General features: G+C 41.3%; 2 protein-coding genes across 16 annotated transcripts in view; one reads left to right on the top strand and one right to left on the bottom strand.

Annotated features, from left to right (window-relative positions):
- The window catches only part of NBDY (negative regulator of P-body association), a 253,177-nt gene that overhangs the window by 185,218 nt on the left and 41,088 nt on the right, over positions 1–26,871 (top strand). Inside the window, exon 2 of one of the 2 annotated variants that reach the window (XM_049872646.1) lies at positions 12,579–18,540. The exons of the other annotated variant lie outside the window; for it this stretch is intronic. The gene's annotated coding sequence lies outside the window, so the exon portion shown is untranslated. Of the gene's footprint in view, positions 1–12,578; positions 18,541–26,871 lie in introns of those variants that run through there. 2 annotated transcript variants of the gene reach the window in all.
- Positions 1–26,871, bottom strand: part of SPIN3 (spindlin family member 3) — a 114,844-nt gene that overhangs the window by 82,503 nt on the left and 5,470 nt on the right. For all 14 annotated transcript variants that reach the window (XM_049872634.1, XM_049872633.1, XM_049872632.1 and 11 more), the window contains exon 3: positions 19,629–19,841. In XM_049872634.1, the coding sequence (XP_049728591.1) occupies positions 19,704–19,841 (138 nt within the window). In that variant the 3' untranslated portion in view covers positions 19,629–19,703. The remainder of the gene's footprint in view (positions 1–19,628; positions 19,842–26,871) is intronic.

Here is a 26,871-nt window from a genome sequence, read left to right as displayed (position 1 = left end):
ATTTGAACTGCAGACCCTTTGGTTAGCAGCCGTAGCACTCATCCACTACACCACCAGGGTTTCCAAAGAAAATACAGGTATTAGTTTTTTCTAGGCCTTATTCTTGTATTTAAACGTGCACATAGATACTACTTATATAAATATAAAGTTTTAGACATGGAGTTTTGAATATAAATTAGATCATATCACACATAGCGATCTGCAATTTATTTTTATCCACTTAATAATATGTTTTAATTATTTTTCTGTGTTAAAATCCATCACCCGTCTGTCAGTTTATCTATCATACTGTGGTGGCTTGTGTGTTGCTATGATGTTGAAAACTATTCCAAAAATTAGCCAGTGAAAATCCTTATAGATCACCACAAAACACTCTCTGATTCTCTTGCTATGGCCATGTCATCAGGAGGGATCGTTAGAGGAGGATATCAGGACTGGTGAAGTAGGGTGCCAATGGAAACCCTCAGTGAGATGGATTGGCACAACAGCCACAATAGTGGACTCAACCATGCTGGCAATTCTGACGATAATGCAGGACCGGCAACTTTTTGTTCTGTTGTATGTAAGGTTGCCATGAGTAGTGGTCATCTACATGGCAGGTATCTGTCTATACAGATTTATCACAATATTTCAACTGCTGTATGAAACGTATTATATGAAAGCATAATTATTTAATCATTCCTCTATTGAAAGACATTTAATCTGTTTGCAACTATTCTTTATTACAAACTATGAAGCCTGTGTAGGGGTATTTCCATGGGTTCCGCAAATGGGATATGAGTCAACAAACTCACGCATTAAAATGTTAACACCTCTAAAAAGGTTACAAAATTTTACACTACTGTAGACCGAAACCCTAATGGCATAGTGGTTAACAGCTATGGCTGCTAATTAAGAGGTCGGCAGTTTGAATCCACCAGGCACTTCTTGGAAACCCTATGGGGCAGTTCTACTCTATCCTATAGCATCGTTATGACAGCAATGTTTGTTTGTTTTTTTATAGACAGTATATGTTTCACTACATTCTTCCTATGTTGTTGTTGTTAGGTGCCGTCAAGTTGGTTCCGACTCATAGCCACCCTACGCACAACAGAACGAAACACTGCCGGGTCCTGCACCATCCTTACAATCATTATTATGTTTGAGTTCACTGTTGTAGCCACTATGTCAATACACCTCTTTGAGAGTCTTCCTCTTTTCCGCTGACCCTGTACTTTGCCAAGTACAATGTCCTTCTCCAGGGACTGATCCCTCCTGATAACATGTCCAAAGTATGTAAGATGCAGTCTCACCATTCTTGTTTCTAAGGACCATTTTGGTTCTACTTCTTCTAAGACGGATTTGTTTGTTCTTTTGGCAGTCCATGGCATATTCAATATTCTTCGCCAACACCACAATTCAAAGGCGTCAATTCTTCTTCGGTCTTCCTTATTCATTGTCCAGCTTTCACATGTGTATGATGCAATTGAAAAGATCATGGTTTGGGTCAGGCACACCTTAGTCTTCAAGGTGCCATCTTGGCTCTCCAACACGTTAAAGAGGTCCTTTGCAGCAGATTTGCCCAATGCAATGTGTCTTTTGCTTTCTTGACTGCTGCTTCCATGGCTGTTGATCGTGGATCCAAGTAAAATGAAATCCTTGACAACTTCAATCTTTTCTCCGTTTATCGTGATGCTGCTCATTGGTCCAGTTGTGAGGATTTTTGTTTTCTTTAAGTTGAGGTGTAATCCATACTGAAGGCTGTGGTCTTTGATTTTCATTAGTAAGTCCTTCAACTCCTTTTCACTTTCAGCAAGCAAGGTTGTGTCATCTACATAATGCAGATTGTTAATGAATCTTCCTCCAATCCTGGTGCCTGGGCCTTCTTCATATAGTCCAGCTTCTCATATTATTTACTCAGCATACAGATTGAATAGGTATGGTGAAAGAATACAACCCTGACGCACAACTTCCCTGACTTTAAACTAATCAGTATCCCCTTGTTCTGTCCGAACAACTGCCTCTTGATCTATGTAAATGTTCCTCATGATCACAATTAAGTGTTCCAGAATTCTCATTCTTCGCAATGTTATCCACAATTTGTTATAATCCACACAGTCGAATGCCTTTGCATAGTCAATAAAACACAGCTAAACATCCTTCTGGTATTCTTTGCTTTCATCCAGTATCCATCTGACATCAGCAATGATATCCCTGGTTCCACATCCTCTTCTGAAACCGACCAGAATTTCTGGCAGTTCCCTGTCAATAAACTGCTGCAGCTCTTTTTGAATGATCTTCAGCAAAATATTGCTTGCATGTGATATTAATATTGTTCTGTAATTTCCACATTCGGTTGGATCACCTTTCTTGGGAATAGGCATAAATATGGATCTCTTCCAATCAGTTGGCCAGGAAGCTGTCTTCCATATTTCTTGGCACAGACAAGTGAGCACCTCCAGCGCTGTATCCGTTTGTGGAAATATCTCAATTGATATTCCATCAATTCCTGGAGCCTTGTTTTTCGCCAATGCCTTCAGAGCAGCTTACACTTCTTCCCTCAGTACCATCGGTTCCTGATCATATGCCACCTCTTGAAATGGTTGAACATCAACTAATTCTTTTTGGTATAATGACTTTATGTATTCCTTCCATCTTCTTTTGATGCTTCCTGCGTCCTTTAATATTTTCCCCGTAGAATCCTTCACTATTGCAACTCGAGGCTTGAATTTTTTCTTTAGTTCTTTCAGCTTGAGAAACGCCAAGCGTGTTCTTCCCTTTTGGTTTTCCATCTCCAGCTCTTCGCACATGTCATTATAATACATTTTTCCTATACTTTTGATTGTTGTTAATGTGATGAGCTAGAAATGGTTATCTCCTTGTAGGAATTATATTCCCATAATGAATAGTCAGGTCAATTTATTGGGATTACTGGTCATTTATATTTTCTTCTTCTATGAACTGTTCCTTCATTGACCATTTTTCTACTGGGTTGTTTCTGTTTTTTTTGTATTAATGTACAAGGGTGCTTCACATGTTCTAAAAACTACTTATCCACTACGTATTTTTAAAATGTTTTCACACTTTATATTAGTCGGCTTCTAAGTTGTTTATAATATGCTTATTTTCAATAGGAAGTTTAACTTTTTTTTTATTAAAAAAGATTTTATTTGTAAAAGTAATGATAGGCATGGAAAGAAGTAAAATAATGTAAAATGTATAAAGATAAATTTAATAATCTCCTACAACGTCTTCCATTCCCAATCTCCTTTAGGGTTTTCTGTGTATCTTCTGCAAATAGAGATACTTTCACTTCTTCCTTACCAGTTTCCACCCTAATCTTCTTTACCATAAAATTACAATCAAAAAATGGAGGACAACCACATAATACTGAGAATAATGCCGCAACCAAGTTGATACACACATTTTTTGGGGGATACAATTCAATCCATGGCATAGACCTATCTAATCTTTGTCTGAAAAGAGGACTTCGGGAGTGAGTCAGCAGGATGTTTGGGGACCATAGTCTCAGAGGTTCCTCCAGTCTCTGTCAGACAAGTAAGTGTGATTTGTGTGTGTGTGTGTTTGTGTATGTGAAATTGAATTTATTTCTTCATTTTTCTCTGCTCTGCCCAGGACTCTCTACTGTGGGCCCTGTTGGAGCAGTCGGTGATGGTAGCCAGACACCATCTACTTCTCCTGGGCTCAGGCTGGTGGATGCTATGGTTCATGTGGTCCTTTAGTCCTTTCAGCTAATATTTTCCTTTTGTGTTTGGTTTTTTTCATTCTTCTTTACTCTGGTCTATCCTAGATGACCACTCTCAGGTTTTTAAGGCACCAGATGCTACTCACCAAAGTAGGATGTAGAATACTTTTTTATGAACTATGCTATGCCGATTGACCTAGATGTCCCTTGAGACTATGGTCCCCAGTTCTTAGCCCCACAACTCTGTCCCTCAAGGTATTTAAATGTGTCTAGGGAACTTTTGTTTCTTAGTCTTGGTCAAGTTATGCTGACTTCCCCTACATTGTGTGCTGTCCTTTCCTTCACCAAAGTTGAAACTTGTCGACTATCTGGTGATTTGCCCTCCCCATCCCTTACCACCTCATAACCACCGAAGAATATAAAACCATAAATTTCTTAAAAAAAAATAGGGGTCTGACTGTGGAACTTAGCATTTAGCAATGTATTATCACATATGACACCCAAAGCTCCAATAGCAAAAGAAAAAATAGATAACTGAGACTTTATACAAATTAAACACTTCCGTTCAAAAAAGAATTTTCTTAACAAAGTTGAGAAAATTTTTCTGAAACCATAGCTATGATAAGGGCCTAATATCCAAAAATATATTTAAAAAGAAACAACTTCTATATCTCATGAAGTCATATTTACACCAAACAGTGTAGCTCAATAATCTTTGCCTTGAGCATTTTGCCCTCTTAAAGAGTTTTCCATATGAGATCAAATTGACAATACTATCTCTAAAGGACAGATGAGAACTTTAAGGGACAGAAAGTATATGTTAACAGTGGTGAAGCAATATGGGCAGAGATAGTGACAATGGTGACACAATGTGAAGTATGCAGCCACTGTCAATGAAATGTATTTTAAAAACTATTGAATGGGTGTATGTATGTTTTCACCAAACATTAACAATAACAAAAACTTCTAGAACTCTACAACAAAAAGACGAACAGCAATTTTAAAAATTGGGCAAAGGATCCGAACAGAAATTTCACAAAAGAGGATATTCAAATGGCCAACAAACACAAGAAAAGATGCTAAACGCCATTAGCTATTGTTGTCAGGTGCTGTCGAGTCACTTCTGATTGATAGCAACCCAATGTACAATAGAACGAAACACTGCCTGGTTCTGCGCAATTCTCACAATTGTTATGGTTTAACCCATTGTTGCAGCCACTGTGTCAATCCACCTCCTTGAGGATCTTCCTCTTTTTCGCTAACCCTCTACTTTACCAAGCATGATGCCCTTCTCCGGGGACTGATCCCTCCTGAAAACACATCGGAATTATGTGAGATGAAGTCTCACCATCCTTGATTCTAAGGAGCTTTCTAGCTATACTTCTTCCAAGGCAGATTTGTTCATTTTTCAATATTCTTCACCAACACCATAATTCAAAGGCATCAGTTCTTCTTTGGTCTTACTTATTCATTGTCCAGCTTTTGCACGCATTTGAAGTGATTGAGAAAACCCTGATGGCGTAGTGTTTAAGTGCTACGGCTGCTAACCAAAGGGTCGGCAGTTCGAATCCGCCAGGCACTCCTTGGAAACTCTATGGGGCAGTTCTACTCTGTCCGATAGGGTCGCTATGAGTCGGAATTGACTCAACGGCACTGGGTTTGGTTTTTTTGGAGGTGATTGAAAACACCATGGCTTGGGTCAGGTGTACCTTAGTCTTCAAGGTGACACCTTTGCATTGTTTAATTTCTTGACAGCTGCTTCTGTGGGTGTTAATTGTGGATCCAAGTAAAATGAAATCCTTGACAACTTCAATCTTTTCTCCGTTTATCATGATGTTGCTTGTTGGTCCAGTTGTGAGCATTTTTGTTTTCTTTATGGTGAAGTACAATCCATACTGAAGGCTGTAGTCTTTGATCTTCATCAGTAACTGCTTCAAGTCCTCTTCATTTTCAGCAAGCAAGGTTGTGCCATCTGCACAATGCAGATTGTTATTGAGTCTTCCTCCTATCCTGATGCCCCGTTCCTCTTCACATAGTCCAGCTTCTTGGATTAGTTGCTCAGCATACAGATTGAATAAGTACAATGAAAGGATACCACCCTGATGAACACCTTAACTGACTTTAAACCACGCAGTATCTCCTTGTTCTGTTCTGTACAGGTTCCTGATGAGCACAATTAAGTGTTTTGGAATTTTTATTCTTGGCAATGTTACCCGTAATTTATTATCTTCCACACAGTCAAATGCCTTTGCGTAGTTGAGAAAACACAGGTAAACATCTTTTTGGTATTCTCTGCTTTCAGCCAAGATGCATGTGCCATCAGCTATGATATCTCTTGTCCCATATCCTCTTCTGAATCTGGCTTGAATTTCTGGCAGTTCCCTGTCCATGTACTGCTGCAGCTGCTTTTGAATGATCTTTAGCAAAATTTTGCTTGTGTGTGATATTAACGAGATTTTTTGATAACTTCTGCATTCTGTTGGATCACCTTCTTTGTAATAGGCATAAATATGGATCTATTCCTGTCACCTGGCTAATAAGCTGTCTTCTAAATTTCTTGGCATATGCGAGTAAGCCCTTCTAGAGCTGCATCTGTTTGTTCAAACATCTCAGTTGCTCTTCTGTCAATTCCTAAGAGCCTTGTTTTTCGCCAATGCCTTCAGGGCAGCTTGGACCTCTTCATTCAGTACCACTGGTCCCTGATCATATGCTACCTCCTGAAATGGATGGTCATTGATCAACTCTTTTTTGGTGCAGTGACTCTGTGTATTCCTTCCATCTTCTTTAATGCTTCCTGAGTTGTTTAATATTTCCCCGTAGAATCCTTCAATATTGCAATTCGAGGCTTGCCAATTTTTTCTCTAGTTCCTTCACCTTGAGAAATGCTCAGTGTGTTCTTCCCTTTTGGTTTTGTAACTCCAGGTCTTTGCACATATCATTGTAATACTTTACTTTGTCTTCTCAACCCACTCTTTGAAATCTGTTCAGCTCTTTTACTTTATCATTTTTTCCTTTTGCTTTAGCTATTGGATGTTCAAGAGCAAGTTTCAGAGTCTCTTCTGATATCCATTTTGGTCTTTTCTTTCTTTCCTGTCTTTTCAATCACCTCTTGCTTTCTTCAAGTATGATGTCCTTGGTATTGTTCCACAACTTGTCTGTTCTTTAATCGTTAGTGTTCAACGGTCATATCTATTCTTGAGATGGTCTCTATTTTCAGATGAGATATACTCAAGGTCACACTTTGGCTCTCGTGGACTTGTTCTAATTTTCTTCAGCTTCAACTTGAACTTGCATATGAACAACTGATTGTCTGTTTCGCTGTTGACCCCTGGCCTTGTTCTGGCTGATGATATTAAACTTTTCCATTGTCTCTTTCCACATATGTAGTCAATTTGATTCCTGTGTATTCCATCTGGCAGGGTCCAAATGTGTAGTCACCATTTATGTTATTGAAAAAAAGTATTTTCATTGAAGAAGTTGTTGGTCTTGCAAAATTTTATCATGTGATCTCTGGCATCGTTTCTATCACCAAGGCCATATTTTCCAACTACCACTCCTTCTTCTTTGTTTCCCATGTTTGCATTTCAATCACCAGTTATTATTAATGCATCCTGATTGCACAGTCGATCAATTTCAGACTGCAGTTGTTGGTAAAATCTTCCATTTCTTCATCTTTGGCCTTAGTCGTTGGTGCGTAAATTTGAAAAATAGTCATATTAATTTGTCTTCCTTGTAGCCGTATGGACATTATCCTATCACTGACAATGTTGTACTTCAGGATAGATCTTGAAATGTTTTTGACAATGAATGCAATGCCATTTCTCTTCAAGTTTTCATTCCTGGCATAGTAGACCATATGATTGTTCCATTCAAAATGGCCAGTGCCAGGCCACGTCAGCTCACTAATGCCTAGAATATCCATGTTTATGCATTCCATTTGTTTTTTGATAATTTCCAATTTTCCTAGATTGATACTTTGTACATCCCAGATTCTGATTATTAATGGATGATACAGCTGTTTCTTCTCTTTTTGAGTCATGCCACATTAGTAAAGGAAGGTTCTGAATGCTTGACTCCATCCACGTCATTAAGGTCAACTCTACTTTGAAGAAGCAGTTCTTCTCCAGTTGTCTTTTGAATGCCTTCCAACCTGAGGGACTCATCTCTGGCACTGTATCAGGCAATGTTCCACTGCTATTCATAAGGTTTTCACCGGCTAATTCTTTTCAGATGTAGAGCCCCAGGTCTTTCTTCCTAGTCTGTCTTATCATGGAATCTCAGCTGAAACTTGTCAGCCACGGGTGACCCTGCTCATATTTAAATATCCGTGGTATAGCTTCCAGCAACACAACTACTTGCAGCCCCCCTGTATTAGTCAGCTAGTGCTGCTATAACAGAAATACCATAAGTAGATGGCTTCAACAAAGAGAAATTTATTTCTTCACAGTAAAGTAGACTAAAAGTCCAAATTCAGGGTCTTTGCTCCAGGGGAAAGCCTTCTCTCTCTCTGTTGGCCTTCTCATCAGTCTTCCCCCAGACTAAGAGCTTCTCTGAACAGGGACCCCGGTCCAAAGGATCCGCCCTGCTCCCAGCACTGTTTTCTTGGTGTCATGAGGTCCTCCTGTCTCTCTGCTCCCTTCTCTCTTCTATATCTCAAGAGATGGCCTCAAGACACAGTCCAATCTCATAGATTGAGTTCTTCCTCACTAACACAACTGCCGCCCATCCTCCTTCATTAACATCATATGGGCAGGATTTACAACATATGGGAAAATCACACAATACTGGGAATCATGGCCCAGCCAAATTGGTACACATATCTTTTTGGGGGGACATAATTCAATCCATGACACCACCACAGTACAACAAACTGATAGATGTGTGGAGCTATTAGGCAGATGCAAATCAAAACCATAATGAGATACCTCATCACCACCATTAGAATGGCAATGATCAAAAAGAATGAAAACAAGAAGTGTTGAAGAGGATGTGGGGAAATTGGAACTCTCATCCACTGTTGATGGGATTTAAAATGGAACTACCATATGACCCAATAATCCCAGTCTTAGGTATGTACCCAAAGGAAGTGAAAGTGGGAAGGCAAACAGAAACTTATACACCAGTGTTCACCACAGCACTATTCAGAATAGTCAAAATGTGGAAACAACCAATATGGCCATCAACAAATGAATGGATAAACAAAATGTAGTACGTACATAAATGAAATGGTACTCAGCCATAAAGAGAAATGAAGACTTGATACCTACCACAACATGGATGAAAACATTATGCTGAACAAAAGTCACAAAAGGACAAATACTGTATGACCTCACTTATATGAAATAATATATATAGAAACCAAAGCTTATTAGTGGTTACTAGGGGTATGAGGAAGGCAGAAAGGAGAAGCTTTTGATTGGGGGACAATGAGTTTATGTTAGTGGTGGTGGAATAATTCAGAAAAAGATGGGGATAAGGGTTGCACAGCATGAAGAGTGTAATCAATGTCACTGAATCATACATGTAGATACTGTTGAATTGGTGAATGTTTTGTTGTGCATATTTTCAGCACAATAAGAAACGCTGTAATTTGTGACAACATAAGAGGGGGTGAATGTTATACGAACAGAGTTTTTGCATGTTACTGAAGTCAAATTGGTATCAATTTCAACAAGGCTGTTATCAGTTTAGGATAATAAATATAATCTCCATGATAATCACAAAGAAAATATCTAAAAAATACAAAGTGAAATGAGAAAAGAATCAAAATTGTTTACTTTAAAAATCAACTAAACAGACAACTTGGCAGTGTTGGAGGAAATGAGAGGAAAAAAGGTAGAAAATATACGGAATGCAGATAGCAAAATGGCAGAAGTAAGTCCTACCATAATGTTAATTAGTTAAAATGAAAATGTATTAAAGTTTCCAATAAAAAGGCAGAGAGTGGCAGAATGGATAAGAAAACATGATTCAACTCTATGTTTTCTACACGAGACCCAATTTAGACCCAAAGACCCTGGTAAGTTGAAAGTGAAAGGATGGAAAGAATATTTTATGTAAATAATAGGCAAAAGAGAGCAGGAGTGGCCATATTAATTTCAAACAGAGTAGGCTTTAGATCAAAATCTGTTACTACAGAAAAAGACGGGCATTATCCCTTTTGTTACTATTGATTTAACTGTATACCGGCCACTTTTTATGCCTCTGGACCTCATAAAAAAACAAAAACCATACTCGTTGCCATCGACTCTATTTCAACTCATAGTGACCCTATAGGACGGAGTAGAACTGCCCCAAAGGGTTTCCAAGGAGTGGCTGATGGATTCGAATTGCTGAACTTTTGGTTAGAGGCCAAACACTTAACCACTGCACCAGGAGGGCTCCAACTAGGACCTCACAGGTAGTATGTTGTTCAAGTTCTAATGCATTTAGCTTCAAGGTGGGTCCTTTTTGAAATGCATGAAGCTCAGTAGACAGTTGGAGACTCACTGTTGTGTAACTTAGGCATTCTATTAGGTGATGCTTCCTGGATGTGTTAGTTTTATAAACTGCTGCCTTTTTCCCTCTACTTCTGTGAGATAAGGTTCACAAGCATGATTATAGCTTTCCTATGTGATAGTCATGGAACCTTGATGCGTTTGTTTGGGTTTTTCTGTATCATATTTGGAAAACCAGAGGTTCCCCATATAACATAATGGAAAGGTGCTTGCAATAAACTATGTATTTAGTTGTTATTGGCATATCGTCATTCCACAGATTGGTGGCACCACAGTGTAACTTGCTTTATTGGCGGCTCGTATTACTAAATCATAAATGTCAAAATTCATAACTCATCAAAAATTCTGAACTGGTCTTTAATCAGCATGCCATAATTAGAGAAAACACATAGCATCAAAAAAAATTTTTAAGTAAAAATTTAGTAATGATTAAATAATGCTAAAAAGGTCAATTCATCAAGAGGATATAATAATTATAATATTTATGCAGTGAACAGAAGAGCCAAAAATATATGAAGCAAACATGGATAGAATTGAAGGGAGAAATAGGCAGTTCTACAATAATAGTTCAAAAGCAGTATATTGACAGGGAACTACCAGAAATTCAGGCCGGATTCAGAAGAGGATGTGGAACCAGGGATATCATTGCTGATGTCAGATGGATCCTGGCTGAAAGCAGAGACTACCAGAAAGATGTTTACCTGTGTTTTATTGGCTATGCAAAGACATTTGACTATGTGGATCATGACAAATTATGGATAACAGTGTGAAGATTGGAAACTCCAGAATGACATGATTCAGTCCGTGAATTAAGATAGAGGCTTTTCCAGATTCACGTATCTGCAGGGGCTGTCCCAAGATCGGCGGGCCAGAAAGCAGGGCTCTTGCTCACAGGCTGTGAATATTCAGGAATTCCAAGATCGGCAGATACGCTGATAGCCCAAGTCCCAAGAACTGGAGGCCAGATGAACAGGGGGGCAGTTGCAGGATACAGAGCAAGCAAAAAGCAAGAAGGTCTTCTTATATTCTGATGCAGGCCACACCCCCAAGGAAACTCCCTTTCAAATGACTGGCTACTCACAGCAGATTCCATCATGGAAGTGATCACATATAAACATTGAGAATCATGGCCCAGGCAAGCTGACACACAATCTTAACCATCATAGTCCACTCCTTGTCAACTTGGTGCATGTACACATCTCCTTAAGCCATGCATAATCTCTGAATAAAGACAATTATAAAGTCATACTTGCACCTAACATGATACAACACAACACAGATACAACGGAAAATGCACTAGCCCCCTTTGCATCTTACATTTGGAGGAAAACAAAAATATTTCATGCACACGTACAAAGCAAAAATACTCATAACAATCACAGTCCTCGTTTCTGCAACTTGTCATGTGGTTGTAACTGTTACTTAGAACTGCCTTCTTCCACCACCCATTCAGTATTCCATTTGCCCTCAGCAAGCACTGCAGCTGGTTGTGGGTCTTTACCTGGTAGGGTGACCCAAAACTTCATTCCTGAAGGGTCTGGGTCATTAGTATTCATGTCAGAATTGGGTTGTTGTAGTTTTCCATTGACTTTAATCACAAGGCATGGTAGTACTGAGATGCCCTAAGTGCTCCTGCATTCCAGACATACTCTACCTCCACTATGTAATATCAATCTTATTTCCTCTTGGTAATTAGGATCAATCACACCAGCTGGTATGGTAACTCCCTTCTTTGCCTGTTGATCCAGAGGCATAAGGAGCCCAAAGTGTCCAGGTGGTATTCTTAGCTTCCAGTTCAATGGAATCAGTGAGGCACATTCCTCCCTTTGGAACTAAGACCTCTAGACCTGCAGAGCATAAGGTCATGGGGACAGGAAGCAAAAATCTTGCAAGTGGGTCACTTACAAGTGCCACTCCCATTTCCACCCCTTGATTCGTGGACCCATGAATCCTTGCTATGGGAGAAACAGCACTGTATATTGGGTGCTGGTTTAGAGCATATATAGCCTCCTGGAGAACATTTCCCCAACCCTGCAAGGCATTGCCACCTAGCTGGCACCATAACTGTGTCTTTAGAATGCCATTCCATCATTCTATCAAGCCAGCTGCTTTAGGATGATAGGGAACATGACAAGACCAGTGAATTCCATGAGCATGGGCCCACTGCTGCATTTCGTTTGCTGTGAAGTGAGTTCCCTGATCCGAGGTGATGCTGTGTGGAGTATAAGGCATGATGGAGTATATGGCATTTTGTAAGTCCACAGATCGTAGTTCGGGCAGAAGCATTTTGTGCAGGGAAGGCAAATCCATAACTAGAGTAAGTGTCCATTCCAGTAAGGACAAAATGCTGTCATTTCCATAATGGAAGTGGTCCAATGTAATCAACTTGCCACCAGGTTGCTGGCTGATCACCTTGAGGAATGGTGCCATATCGGGAACTCAGTGTTGGTCTCTGCTGCTGGCATTTTGGGCACTCAGCACTGGCTGCAGCCAAATCAATCTTGGTAAGTGGAAGTCCATGTTGCTGGGTCCATGCAAAACCTCCATCCCTGCCACCATGGCCACTTTGTTCATGAGCCCATTGAACAATGATGGGAGTAGCTGGGGAAAGAGGATGACTGGCTTCCACAGAACATGTCATCCTATCTACATGATTGTTAAAATCATCCTGTTGAGGTAACTCTTTGGTGAGCATTCACATGAGACACAAATACTTTCACTTCTTTAGCCCATTCTGAGTAGTCTATCCACAAATCTCTTCCCCATAAATCCTTGTCTCCAATTTTCCAATCATGTTCTTTCCATATCCCTGACCATCCAGCCAAACTATTGGCCACAGCCCATGAATTAGTATATAATCGCATATCTGGCCATTTCTCCTTCCAAGTAAAGTGAACAAACCAGGTGCACTGCTCAAAGTTCTGCCCATTAGGAGGATTTCCCTTCACCACTGTCCTTCAGGAAGGTCCCAGAAAGGGGCTGTAGTGCTGTCGCTGTCCACTTTCGAGTGGTGCCTGCATATTGTGCAGAACCATTTGTAAACCAGGCACAGGGTTTCCCTTTTTCAGTCAACTGATCTTAAGGAACTCCTCATGGGGCCATAGGTGTAGACTGGGAGATGGAAGGTAATGTGACAGGAGTGGAGACCATGGGCATTTGGCCACTTCCTCATGCAACTTACTTGTACCTTCAGATCCTGCTTGGGCCTTATATCATATATACCACTTCATTTAATGATGGAGTGCTGCTGTGCATGTCCAAATTTATGACTCTGTCGGTCAGACTACACCCAGTTTATGATGGGCAGCTCAGACCCCATGGTGACTTGGTGTCCCATGGTTAAGTGTTCAGTCTCTATATGGTCCAGTAACCAGCCAAAAGCTGTTTCTCAAAAGGAGAGTAGTTACCTGCAGAAGATGTCAGGGAATTGCTCCAAAATCCTAAGGGTGTGCACTGTGATTCACTAATTGGGGCCTGCCAAAGATTGTAAACAGCATCTCTATCTGCCACTGATACTTTAAGCACTATTGGATTCACCGGATCATGTGGCCCATGTGGCACAGCGGCTTGCACAGCAGGCTGAACCTGTTGCAGAGCCTTCTCTTGTTCTGGGCGCCACTCAAAACTAGCAGATTTTCTAGTCACTTGTTTTTCTCTTTGATAAATAGGCCAGAGTAAAAACCCACTGCCGTCGAATTGATTCCGACTCATAGCGACTGTATAGGCCAGAGTAGCACACCCAAATGTGGAATATGTTTCCTCCAAAACCCAAAGAGGCCCACTAGGTGTTGTGCCTCCTATTTAGTTGTGACAGCAGCCAGATGCAATAACCTATCCTTCACTTTAAAAGGACTATCTCGACATGCCCCATATCACTGGACCCCTAGAAATTTCACAGAGGTGGAACGTGCCTGAAGTTTTTGTGAGATTAATTTCCCACCCTCTAGCATGCAAATGGAAACTCTGGTGGTGTAGTGGTTAAGAGCTACGGCTGCTAACAAAAAGGTTGGCAGTTCAAATCCACCAGGCACTCCTTGGAAACCCTATGGGGCAGCTCTACTCTGCTCTATGGGGTCGGTATGAGTCAGAATTAACAGCAAGGTTTTTTTTTGAACATGCATGTTTTACCAGTAAGTCTAGAGTCATTGACATTTCTTCCTTAGTAGGTCCAGTCAACGTAATTTCATCAATGTAATGGACCAGTGTGGCATACTTCGGAAGGGAAAGGTGATCAAGCTCCCTGCGGACTAAATTATGACATAGGCTGGAGAGTTGATGTAGCCTTGGGTTTTTGAGGTAAGCAAGTGAAGGTGTTTTGCTGGCCTTGCCAGCTGACGGCAAACTGCTTCTGATGGTTCTTTGAAACGGGTATGGAGAAAAAGGCATCAGCCAGATCAATACCTGCATACCAGGTACCAGGAGATGTATTAATTTGCTCAAGCAATGAAACTACCTCTGGAACAGCAGTTGCAATTGAAGTCAACACCTGGTTAAGTTTTCAATAATCTACTGTCATTTTCCAAGATCCATCTGTTTTTTGCACAGGCCAAATAGGCAAGTTGAATGGGATGTGGTGGGAATCACCACCTCTGCACCCTTCAAGTCCTTGATGGTGGTAGTAACCTCTGCAATCCCTTCAGGAATGTGGTATTCCTTTTGGGTTGCTATTTTCCTATGTAGGGGCGGTTCCAATGGCTTCCACTTGACTTTTCCTACCATAATAGCCTTTAATCTATTTGTCAGAGATCCATTGTGGGGTTTCTGCCAGTTGCTGAGTATATCTATTCCAATTATGCATTCTGGAACTGGAGAAATCACTACAGAATAGTTTGGGGAACCACTGGACCTACTGTGAGATGGACATGAGCCAAGTCTCCATTAATAACCTGACCTCCACCTGCCCCAACTGTGACTGGTGGGCCATAGTGACATTTTGGGTCTTCTGGAATTAGTGTCAGTTCAGAGCCAGTATCCAGTAATCCCCAAAAAGTCTGATTATATCTTTTTCCCCAGTGAACAGTCACTCTCATAAAAGGCTGTAGATCCCTCTGGGGAAGGCTAGGGGAGAGATTAACATTAAAAATTTTGGGCAGTGTATTGGTGTCCATCCTCAAGGGGACTCAGCCTCCCCTTCATTCAAGGGGTTGTGGGTCTTTAAATTTGCTGAAATCTGGGAATTGATTGAGGGACCGTAACTCTCCATTCTGCTGATTTTTGAGTTAGACTCCTGTTCATGTGACCTAGAATTTATCCTTTATACAGATCAAGTAAATATTTAGTAGATTTCCTATCTTTTTCGCTACTAAGGACACCATGACTAAATATCCAACGCCATAAGTCCGTAAGAGTCAGACTATTCTGATTACTGCTTTGAATTCACTGTCCATTACTGTAACCATGCCCACCTTGTCTTTGTTGTTTGTGTGTGGCTGCCTGGCCCCTACTACCATGGGGTCCAATCAGCCTCATTGTAGTTAGGTGTCTGATTCACATAAAATAGCAATCACAGCAGTCTTCAAGGATGCTGGAGCTCCCTTCACAAATTTTTCTGTTGTGGTAAAAGGTGTGCCCTCTGGGCACTCCATGTGTGGGTCTGTGAGTCTAGACTGATAAATCCACTCTAGCATGCCAATTTCCCTAAGCCCTTGGATACCTTCTTCTACAGTATACCAAGGCAGGTCTGGTACTTCAACTCGATTTAGTGTAGGCCACCTCATAATCCATGCTTCAGCAACACAACCAAATAAACTATTAGATCCTTTCCTAACTTCTTGAGTGGAAACACTGAATGAAGAATCTGTGCTTGTTGGACCCATATTAATAAACTGAGACTGATCCATCTTTATGTTCCTTGCACCATTATCCCACACCCTTAATAGCCATTCCCACACGTATTCCCCAGGTTTCTGTTTGTACATATTAGAAAATCAAGCAGTTCTTTTGGAGTGTAGTGTACCTCCTCCTGGGTCATGCTTTGTACTTCACCTTTTGGGGCTTGCTGGGACTTTAAGTCTAGCTATAGGTCTAGAATTGCTGACCCTTTGGTTAGCAGCCGTAGCACTTAACCACTACGCCACCAGGGTTTCCCTGCCAGGAGCTCCTTGGAAACTCTGTGGGGCAGTTCTACTCTGTCCTATAGGGTCACTATGAGTCGGAATCGACTTGACAGCACTGGATTTGGTTTGGTTTTATAGGTCTAGAAGCCAGAATTGATAGTGTGGAATTATTTTGAGAACATTCAGCACTGTCTTATAAAGCATCTGCCTTAGGTGATGCCCCAGGTAATGACTCAGGCAAGGGCTTTAGAGGCAGCTAGGCTAGGGCTAATCACGTTAGATGGGATTGGAGGGGCTAATGGTGTTTCTGGCCAGGGTGGTTTAGCAAACAGGAAGTAATCTCTTCAGATGGGAGTGGTTCTGCTGGTAGGAGTGATTCAATGCAATTTAGTGGCCCCTTTTCTCCTGCTTCCTGATTATGAGGATCCCATTTCTTCCCAATCAACCTCCTTACTTTCACTTCAGACACCTCTGTAGGTTGGCAACTGAGCTGGCTCTGTAATTCAGCCAAACTTACAGTCTGGGTGTTGTTTTCAGCAATATCAGCCGTGTTACTACAAGAAATAAGGCTTTCTTTCAAAGCACAAGTGGAAACTTTGAGGTCATTTATGTGGCACTTGAGCACATGTCTTTCACCAGTTTTTCTAGCAAAAGTAGGACCATCCAACCAGCTTCTTTATACTTCTCATTCTGACAAAACTGTAGAAAGATATCACACATCTGTTCACCCAGAGCCTCACCTTTCACCAATACCTGATCTATTGTTGGTGATATTTTGCATATTTGTATCGCTGCCTCACACCACGGATTAGCTGTGCACTCTTTACTGCTGCAAGCAGAGTCATCAACATCTTTAAGACTACTCAGACTTGAGAACCAATTTATAAAACTCATCCTTACAATTTTGCTTCTCTAGAACCACTCTCGGTACCAAATGTCTTTGGCTGGGTTTTCTAGAGAAGCAAAACCAGTGAAGTGTATAAATATATATATAGAAAGAGATTTATATCAGAGAAACATTTCTAGAGATTATGGAGGCTGAGAGGCCAGAGAGAGGTGTGCCTGTGGGCACAGCTGAGAAGAGGCTGTTCTAATGGAAAAACTGTATCCTTCCTGAGCATTCCTAAACCTGAATTGTAACCTGTTACTGTGCTAATTGTCTTAGTCATGCAGTGCTGTTGTAAAAAAAATACCACAAGTGGATGGCTTTAACAAAGAGAAATTTATTTTCTCACAATCTAGTAGACTACAAGCCCAAATTTAGGGCATCAGCTCCAGGGGAAGTCTTTCTCTCTCTGTCAGCTCTGGAGGAAGGTCCTTGTCATCAATCTTCCCTTGGTCTGGAAGCTTTTCAGCACAAGAACCTCCAGTCCAAAGGACATGCTCTGCTCCTGATGCTGCTTTCTTGGTGGTATCAGGTCCCCCTGTCTCTCTATTCACTTCTCTCTTTTATATCTCAAAAGAGATTGGCTCAAAATACTATCTAATTTAATCTTGTAGATTGAATCCTGCCTCATTAACATAACTGTCTCTGATCCCACCTCATTAACATTATAGAGACAGGATTTACAACACATAAGAAAATCTCATTAGATGCCAAGATGGTGGACAATCACACAATACTGCGAATCATGGCCCAGGCAAATTGATACACATATTTTGGGGGGACACAATTCAATCCATGACACTAGTAAACCCCAAAACTGTGAGTATTGTCTGTGAGTTCTGTGTGGCCATTGCAATGAATTATCAAACCCTGCAGAGAAGTAGAGAATGCCGTGGGAGGGGCAGTTGGTTTCAGAGTTGGTAAAGATGGTGGAGAGAGGGCATGTCTGACCTCCGCCCGATAGGAATCAGCCTTGAGCTGTTGATCTTGATTCTCTTTCCCCCTTGTCAAGTTAGAGGAGGTCAGACACCACCCCCACAACATTCTTCCAGTCTCATTGCACTTAACCTCTTCCAGCCATTTGCTTTTCCAGGTATCAAAATAGTCTCCCTATATGCATATAGAATAACTGCTCAGAATAAGCCTTATGTTCAAATTTTGTTGAGTTGTGGCTATTTTTAAATGAGAAATGGCCTGGAGCATAGGGAGCAGGATGAGTGAACCAGTAAACAGTTAAACCGGAAGAGGAGAAATCCCAGGTCATAAAGCACCTTAAATGCCAGGATGAAAACGTGGTCTTCATTCCAGATAAATTATGTAACATCGTTAGGCAGTTCAGTGTCCACATTCCTCACACAAAATTACAAACTGCATTTCCTCTATATGTAAACCATCCATTTTAAGAGGCACCATCAATTTCAGATGGAATACTGTCATATTAAAATTCATTCCAATACATGCTGTTTCTTGTCCAGGGTGAGTTTTCAATATTGTCAACCTTGGGACATCTGTTCCTTTCCTGCCCTGCAGCTTGAGGTACTCATATGTGCAGGCCACTCACATTTTATTAATGGAGAGGAAGGAGGGAGAGAGCATAGGGAGGATTAGAATACTATGGAGCTCTCTAGTCTTCTTCCAGCCATCTCACTATTTCTTAATCTCTTCATCTCTTCATATGCAGAATCAAATATCATAAGGAACAGTCACAATCTAACATAGGGAAACTGACAGCTTCCCAAGTATCTGAAGTCCAAGAACCACATAAAATTACTGTGTGACTGGCTGAGTCTCACAGCGTGTGCACAATGTTTCTTGTATGTTTAAGCAAGCAATACCCTATAGCCAATCAACAAAAATCCAGAGAACAACAAATCAACAAATATCCATGAGTTGTTGTTGTTGTTAGGTGTCATCGAGTCGGTTCCGACTCATAGCGACCTATGCACAACAGAACGAAACACTGCCCGGTCCAGGGCCATCCTTACAATCGTTGTTATGCTTGTTATGAGTTGCAGCCACTGTGTCTATCCATGCGAAGCAATCAAAAATCTATGGGAATCAACAGCTTGAGTAGACCTAGGTGGGTGGGATGAGTGAAAGCTCTGCAAGGTCAATATAAGCCAGGGTCTGGGGTAACTACTGAGGACCCTGCTGAGGCCATTTGCACCAGAAATATTCTGCGTCCCATCTCTAAATCCTGGTAAGAAGCACCAAACACTGAATGATGGTGTATGGGTAGGGCTTGGCTATGTGTATGTAACAGAGGACTGATGTAATAGAACCCCAAGTGAACTACAGCTCTCCTTTCATGGACCTCAACTTCATCCTTTGAGCTTAGTCAACTGAGTTTTATGCTAGGGTTTTGCTGTCCATCTTCCCTCAACTCTAAGACAAAGTCCTCTTCTGTGACACCCCAACTACCTGATTTGCACATTCTGTGTCCTTTTTGCTTTCTACTGTGTTGTGGGGTACGGAGAGATTTTAAAAAATTATAAATCTCTTACTTTTCAGGTGTCTCCTGTCAGCCTGCTGGTCTTGTTCACAAAGTTGGCTTGGTTTGAGGGACAGCACATTGTCCCTCAAAATCTCTCCATTTCTAGAGATGTCTGAGGCAGGAGTAAGTTGAAGGTACACAGACCAGTGTATACATTACTTTGATACAATAAAAAGAACGTCATGTATGGGTTCTTCATGGTGGGTAGGTTTACTCCAAGGAGCTGAAAAGCAAAAAAAAAAAAAAAAAAAAACATCTTGGAGGAGATGACATTTGAGATTGAATTTAAAGAATTCGTCAGAAAGAGATTTAAGAGGCAGGAGGGTGGCAAGGAAGGAAGGACTTCCAGGAACCGTAATCTTGGTTTACCTCCTACCTCACTGGTGGCAATTTCTCAGTCTCCTTTGCTGGTGTGTCTTCTTCTCCTTGATCTCCTTATGGTCATCAGCTATTCTGTATGTACAGCCACTCCCTAGGGTGATCTCATATTACCCTAGGGACAGTCTCATGGCTTTAAATACCATTTAACAACAATAACAAAGAAAACAAACCCGTTGCCATCGAGTCGATTCTGACTCTTATGTACAGAAAACTCCCATATGCATGTATCCAGATCAGTCATACCTCTGCAGATTCATCTATCCAATAGCTGCTCAACATCGCCACTTCGATATCCTAATAGCATTTCAAACTCAGTATGCCCAAAACTGAATTCCTCATCTCCCCTCCACACCCACCCAAACCACAATCTTCATCTCGCTCCATGGCAACTCCATCCTTCCAGATGCTTAGACCAATTATCTGGGAGTCATCCATGATTTGTCTATTTCTCTCACATTCTACTTCCAATTTGTCAAAAAATCCTGCTGGCTCTTCTTTCAAAATATATCCAAAATCCAAAGTTCTCACCACTTCCATTGTTACCATTTGGATACCATCATCTCTCACCTGGGTTACTGCAGTACCCTAACTGGCCTCCCTGCTTCCACCCTTTTCCCACAATAGCCAGTGTTCAACACAGCAGAGAGATCCTTTAAAAACACAGGTCAATCCTTTGCTCAAAACCTGCAATGGCTCTCTGGATGCAGAGATGCACCGCCCAGATGCATGACAGGCTTATTACCTTAGCTTTAGCTCTCATCCCTTTAGGGGTTGTCTCAGCTGCAGAGAGCAGACTTATCCAAAGTCTGACCCCTTCCAGGAGCAGCCCACAGTCAATGACTGATCGGTGTAGGAGTTTAAAGTCCTGTCCATCTTGTCCAACTCTGAACGGCCATTCTAGCTCCAGAGTCTCCATGAGCAAGGCTGACACCGTCATTGAGTTATCACAGCCTGATTTCTGTCCTGTTCTCCTGCTTCTTTCTCATTTCTTCTACAGCTGTTGACCCCAAGGGAAACGCTTAATAAACATTTTGCATGATTAACTTTGTTTTCGAGTCTGCTTCCTGGGGAAACTGCAACCTGTCATCGGCTCCCCATTTCACTCAGAGTAAATTAAATTACAAAGTCCCTACAATGTGTAAGAAGGCCTTATATGACTTAGCCCCTTATTAAAACTCCCTGACGTCTATGTCTCTCTCCCCCTCACTGATGTAGTAGTGCCAGCCAAACTAGACTCCTTGCTGGTCTTTGAACATGCCAAAGATACACCTGCATTAGGACTTTTCTTCTAGCAGTACCTTTTGACTGGAATGATCTTTCTCCAGATAGATGTATGGCTAACTCCCTCACTTCCTTCATTTCTTTGCTCAAATCTCACCTTCTCTATGAAGCCTACCCTAATCTCCTTATATTTAATAATGCAACCCACCACCTTCCATCCCCCTTACTCTGCTATAGTTTTCATTTTTTCCTAACACTATCACTTTCTGAGGGGGCACTGTTGGTTCAATGGCAGAATTCTCAATGGTAGAATTCTGGTGTCCCATGTGGAAGATTCAGGTTCAATTCCCGGCCAATGCACCTCATGTGCAGCCACTACCCGTTTGTCAGTGGAGGCCTGCATGTCGCTATGATGCTGAACAGGTTTCAGCAGAGCTTCCACACTAAGACCGGACAGGAAGAAAGGCCTGATGATCTACTTCCGAAAATCAGCCCCTGAAAACTCTATGGGTCACAATGGTCTGATCCGGAATTGATCATGGGGATGATGCAGGACCAGACAGCATTTTATTCTGCTCTGCAAGGGGTCATCATGAATCAGGGACCAATTCAACAGCAGCTAATAACAACAACGTCATTTTCTGAGATCTCATATAATTTATTTGCTTATTACGTTTATTCAGGAGTCCCTCGGTATGACAAATGGTTAAGCACTAGACTACTAACCAAAGGCTGGAGGTTCAAACCCAGTCAGAGACACGTTGGAAGACAGGCCTGGCGATCTGCTTCCAAAAGTTCACAGCCTTGAAAACCCTATGGAACAGTCTTACTGACCAAATATGCAGTCACCTTGAGTTATCATCGACTCAGCGGCAACTAACAACTTTATGTATATTGTTTATTGTCAGCCTACCCCTGCAAGAATGTAAGTGCCATGAGGGCAAGGATCATTGATTTTTTTCACTGAAATATCCCAAGTGCTTAGTTACAGTGTCTCAAACAAAGTAGGTGCTAAATAAATTGGTTAAATGAATGAATGAAGTGGATTTAACAATAGAAACTAAGTGTTGTTGCAGGAAGGTGATACATAAGGAAGAAGAGGAAAAAGTCATGGAGATCACAGCTGTGAATCACTTTGAAACAGTGAAAATTTTATGCCAATGTTAGCAAAAATAATGTAATTAGGGTAGCACTTGACATAAGGAAGACCAAGTTCATCTCCAGCACTCGCAATTGCTGTGTGACCTTGGTTTCCTTTTTATCTTCAAGCCTGACTTCCGTATCTCTAAAAATGTAGATAGTAACACTCAGCTCCCAGTATCCTGTGAAGATTAAAATATTCCTGGTACATACTAGGTGTTCAACAAATGCCGATTGCCATTCCACCACCCTCTGGAGATGAATGACATAAACGAAATGATGCAAATGTTTGGTAGCGTGTGTTTGAAAATGTAACCACAAAAATAGACATATTCGTTCATTACATTATGTGTGGTCTTCAACTTTAACTCCTTTTTCATGGATTTGGGGAAAAGGGGAGAAATCTGCCCTATTTTCATTTAATCAGTGACCCCTTAACTCCTTCATTTACTCCCCAGAATCAGAATAACAATTGCAAAATTGCACAGAGACATAGTGTGTCTCATGTATGTAAAAAAGAATAAGCTATAAGTCTCAGTGTTAAACACATTAATGAACTAATATCCACAGACAAGTGACTTCTGCTATCCCAATCTTTCAACTTGTTTTTCTCTCTAGAACACTCCCCCAAATCATTGGGGGCTTACTTCTTCTCATCATTCACATATCTGATCAAGCATCAACTCAGATAGGCCTTTTTTGGCCCATAGTCATTGAATGAATGAATGATTAAGTCTACAAAACAAGGTAACACCTTGCCTTCCTAACCACCCAGGAATGTTATGAAGAGATGGGAAATTACTCCAGTTCTTATGAGGGAAGGAATGGACTATGTATACCTAAAGAATTATTTAAAACCATATGTCAGTAATATTAGAATTCTGCAATTATATTCACTAATTTAATGTCCACTGGAGTACTGTTAAATTCTAGATAGTATATAAAGTGCATCCAAAAGGACATGGGCTCTATCCTCTTTAAGACTAAAGGGAATTCATCTTTATTAAGTACCTGTGCCATACCATATTACGTACTAAGGATACAGTTTCTCAACAAAATAAAATAAGGATTACTTACATTATCAAGATGAAAAATAAGCTTAGAAAGATTAAGTCACTTGTATAAAGTCAAAGAGTTAGTGGAGCCTGGAATTAATGCCCAGTCTATTGACTTGTCTCTTTTCCCTAGTCCATGCTCCCTTATGGAGTATGTGGCCCTTACATCTAGGATTCTTAGAACAAGGCCAAGCATACCATCTCCATCTTTGAAACTGGCTTATCTGAAAATAGCAACCAAAACCAAACCCATTGTCATTGAGTGATTTTGATTCATAGCAACCCTACAGGACAGACTACTGTGCCCCATAGGGTTTCTACGGAGTGGTTGGTGGATCCAAACTACTGACATTTTGGTTAGCAGCCAAGCTCTTAATCACTGCGCTGCCGGGATTCTGAAAACAGTAAGCTTAGTAAGAAAATAGAGCTTTGTTAGCTTAGTTACTGGTAGCCTGAAATCTCAGTTGAAGGTAGGACTTCCAAACAGTTCTAAATGGTTCAGTTATGGCTAATGGAAGCAAGGCAGGGCTTCCAACTGGTTTGAAGCTATTCAATTTTGGCTGACGGAAGCAAGGACAGCATATGCTTTGCATAACAACCAAATCTTTTGCCTCTTGGATTTTGACTCGAGTAGGAAACAGGTAGCATTGCCTCACTCAAAAATGGCAGCTGATTTTGACTGATAGCGGTAAACCATGCCACTTTGTGTGTTGCTTTCCACCTGAAAATTTCAGGATCCTTATGTGGGAGATTGGATTATCATCAGGACTGCGAAGAGCAACACACATTCAAAGCACCCTGTCAACCACCATAGGCCACCTTCTTTGAGCTGGACAAAACTGCCTGTTTCCTAACCCCCCCCAAAAAAAAAACCCACTGCCATCGAGCCGATTCCAACTCATAGGGACCCTATAGGACAGAGTAGAACTGCCTCACAGGGTTTCCAAGGCTGTCATCTTTATGGAAGCAGACTGCCACATCTTTCTCCTGTGGAGCGGCTGGTAGGGTTTGAACTGCCCATCTTTTGCTTAGCAGCCAAGCATTTAATCACTGTACCCTGGGTCAAAATTCCAAGAACAAGAGATTTGATTGCTATGCAACATGTATGCTGCCCTTGTTTCTGTTGGCTGTGACCAAACCACTTCAAACTGGATCAAAGCCCTGCCTTGTTTCCGTCAGTCATGACTGAACAGTTTAGAATCAGTTCAGAGCCCTGGTTGAAAGACAGTTGAGTAATCTGAAATCTTGTAGGGCTGGAAAAGCCAAATTCTTACCTGCAAACTAAACTTAGTGAGGGCAAAGGCAAGGAGATGCGACTTAACAGGAGATAAGGTTGGAGTGAGAAAAATCTAATCCCCTAGACCAGTGTTTCCCAATCATTCTTGAATAAAAATCACTGGCCTTTCTGGTACAGCTTCCGAGGTCCTTCCCCAGGAGATTTTGATTCATTAAATCTAAGGTGGGGCTCAGAAATTATATTTTAACAAGTACTCCAGGCAAATTTCATCATCAGGTAAGTTTACCAAATAATAACTCTGGCCTCACTCAATTGCCACCTACAAGTGAGTGATTCTCAATGTGTGGGTCCCATGACCAGCAGGATCAGTCTCATGTGGGGACTTGATAGGTACTGAATGAGAATCTTTGTCAGTGGGGCCCAGCAACCTGTATTTTAACAAATTTCCAGGTGATTCTGATGCATGCTTAAGTTTGAGACTTACTGTACTGAAGAAACCCCAAACCTGACCAACAAGAACTGTGATTGCTCCACCACCCCCCCACCCAGAGCAATCCTCAGGTACAAGAAATGACATAAGGTACACTGGCAAAGCTGTACAGCCACCCCAGATATGCTCTCAAAGGAGACCCTCTCAGAGAAAAAGAGGCTGGCTGACCATAAGACTCACTCCATTGCCAGGGTAGGGATTCCTTGTCTAACAGAACATGATACGTGCTTTGGACCAGAAACTACTGTGTATTGTTTATTTCCTCCCTTTTCCAAATGGCGGCTATTATAGTTCTCTGGTTGTATCTCCGCCAGTGTATACTGGGTGTGTTGGGGTGTGGAGCAGTTTAAACTATAGGTTAACAGGCCTCTCGTAAGATGGATCTGAAGACAACTGCGTATCGATTAAAGATCCTGAACTTAATATTAAATGCAGTAATTGAATAAGAAATTAGGTTTGCTTCCTTTGGGGACGTAAGTTTATTATATATAGATGCAAGCATTTTTGAAGGTGAATGTGTGGGAAGAAAGGTATCCACGCATGTTAGGTATCCAAAGGAACAGGGCTTCAAACTGGTTCTAAATGGTTTAATCATGGCCCAGGGAAACAAGGGCAGCATATGTGTTACATAGCAACCAAATCTCTTGCGTGTCAGATTTTGACCCATGGCACAGAGGTTAAGTGCTGTTAACTTAAAAGTCGGCAGTTTGAACTCACCAGCCACTCCATGGGAGAAAGCTGTGGCAGTCTGCTTCCGTAAAGATTACAGCCCTGGAAACCCTATGGGGCAGTTCTATCTACTCTGTCCTATAGAGTCGCTCTGACTTGGAAGTGACTTGATGGCAACGGGTTTGAGTTTTTTTGAGTTAGGAAACAGGCAGCATTGTCCCGCTCAAAGACAGCAGCCAATCGTGCAGCTTTGAATGTGTGTCACTCTGTACAGTCCTGCTAATAATCCAATCTCCCACATCAGGCTCCTGAAAGTTTCCTGATGCAGGAGACTGGATTATTGACAGGACTGTGGAGAGCGACACACATTCAAAGTGGTGTGGTTGGCAGCCATCAACCTCCATCAGCTGCCATCTTTGAGCAGGGCAACACGGCATGTTTCCTACTTGAGTCAAAATTCAACAGGCAAAAGGTTTGATTGCTATGCAACGCTTACGCTGCTCTGTTTCCATCAGCCATGACTGAACCTTTTTGAACTGGTTCAAAGCCCTGTAAAGGAGGAAGTTATAATAGCCATTTGCAATTGGTTCATGGCATTCATTTTTCATTTCCCAAAAGCCCTTGATATTAATAGGAATATTAATTCTAGAGAGATATCCTCTAGGGTTCAGAGATGGAACAAATGCCCCAGGGTAAGCAAATCAATGGATTTCATCCATGGGACTTCAGTGATTGTTCGGGGGGGGGAGGTGGTATATGGCCTAAACCAGTTCAGAATGCATAACAGGGCATAAGCTATCTTTCTCTGAACTAGAACTACTGGGCCCATTTTGCTGCTATCAAGAAAGGCAGCCTGAAGATGAAACTGACACAAAGAGGAGGGAAAATCCTCAAGAATCACACCGTGCCTTAGCTCCAATCAAACTGTGCCTCAAGTCCACCTGACCTCTGATTATTTCTAGTTATATTAATCAACGATGTTTAGTAACTGCTTAAACCTGTTTGCAATGGGTTTCTTGTTACATGCAGGAAAGCATTCACTTAAAAAAGGCCAGTCAAA

This window comes from Elephas maximus, chromosome X (assembly GCF_024166365.1).
Source record: "Elephas maximus indicus isolate mEleMax1 chromosome X, mEleMax1 primary haplotype, whole genome shotgun sequence".
Lineage (NCBI taxonomy): Eukaryota > Metazoa > Chordata > Mammalia > Proboscidea > Elephantidae > Elephas > Elephas maximus.
The sequence above is the reverse complement of the archived record's forward strand: the minus strand, read 5'-3'. Positions and strand labels throughout refer to the sequence as shown.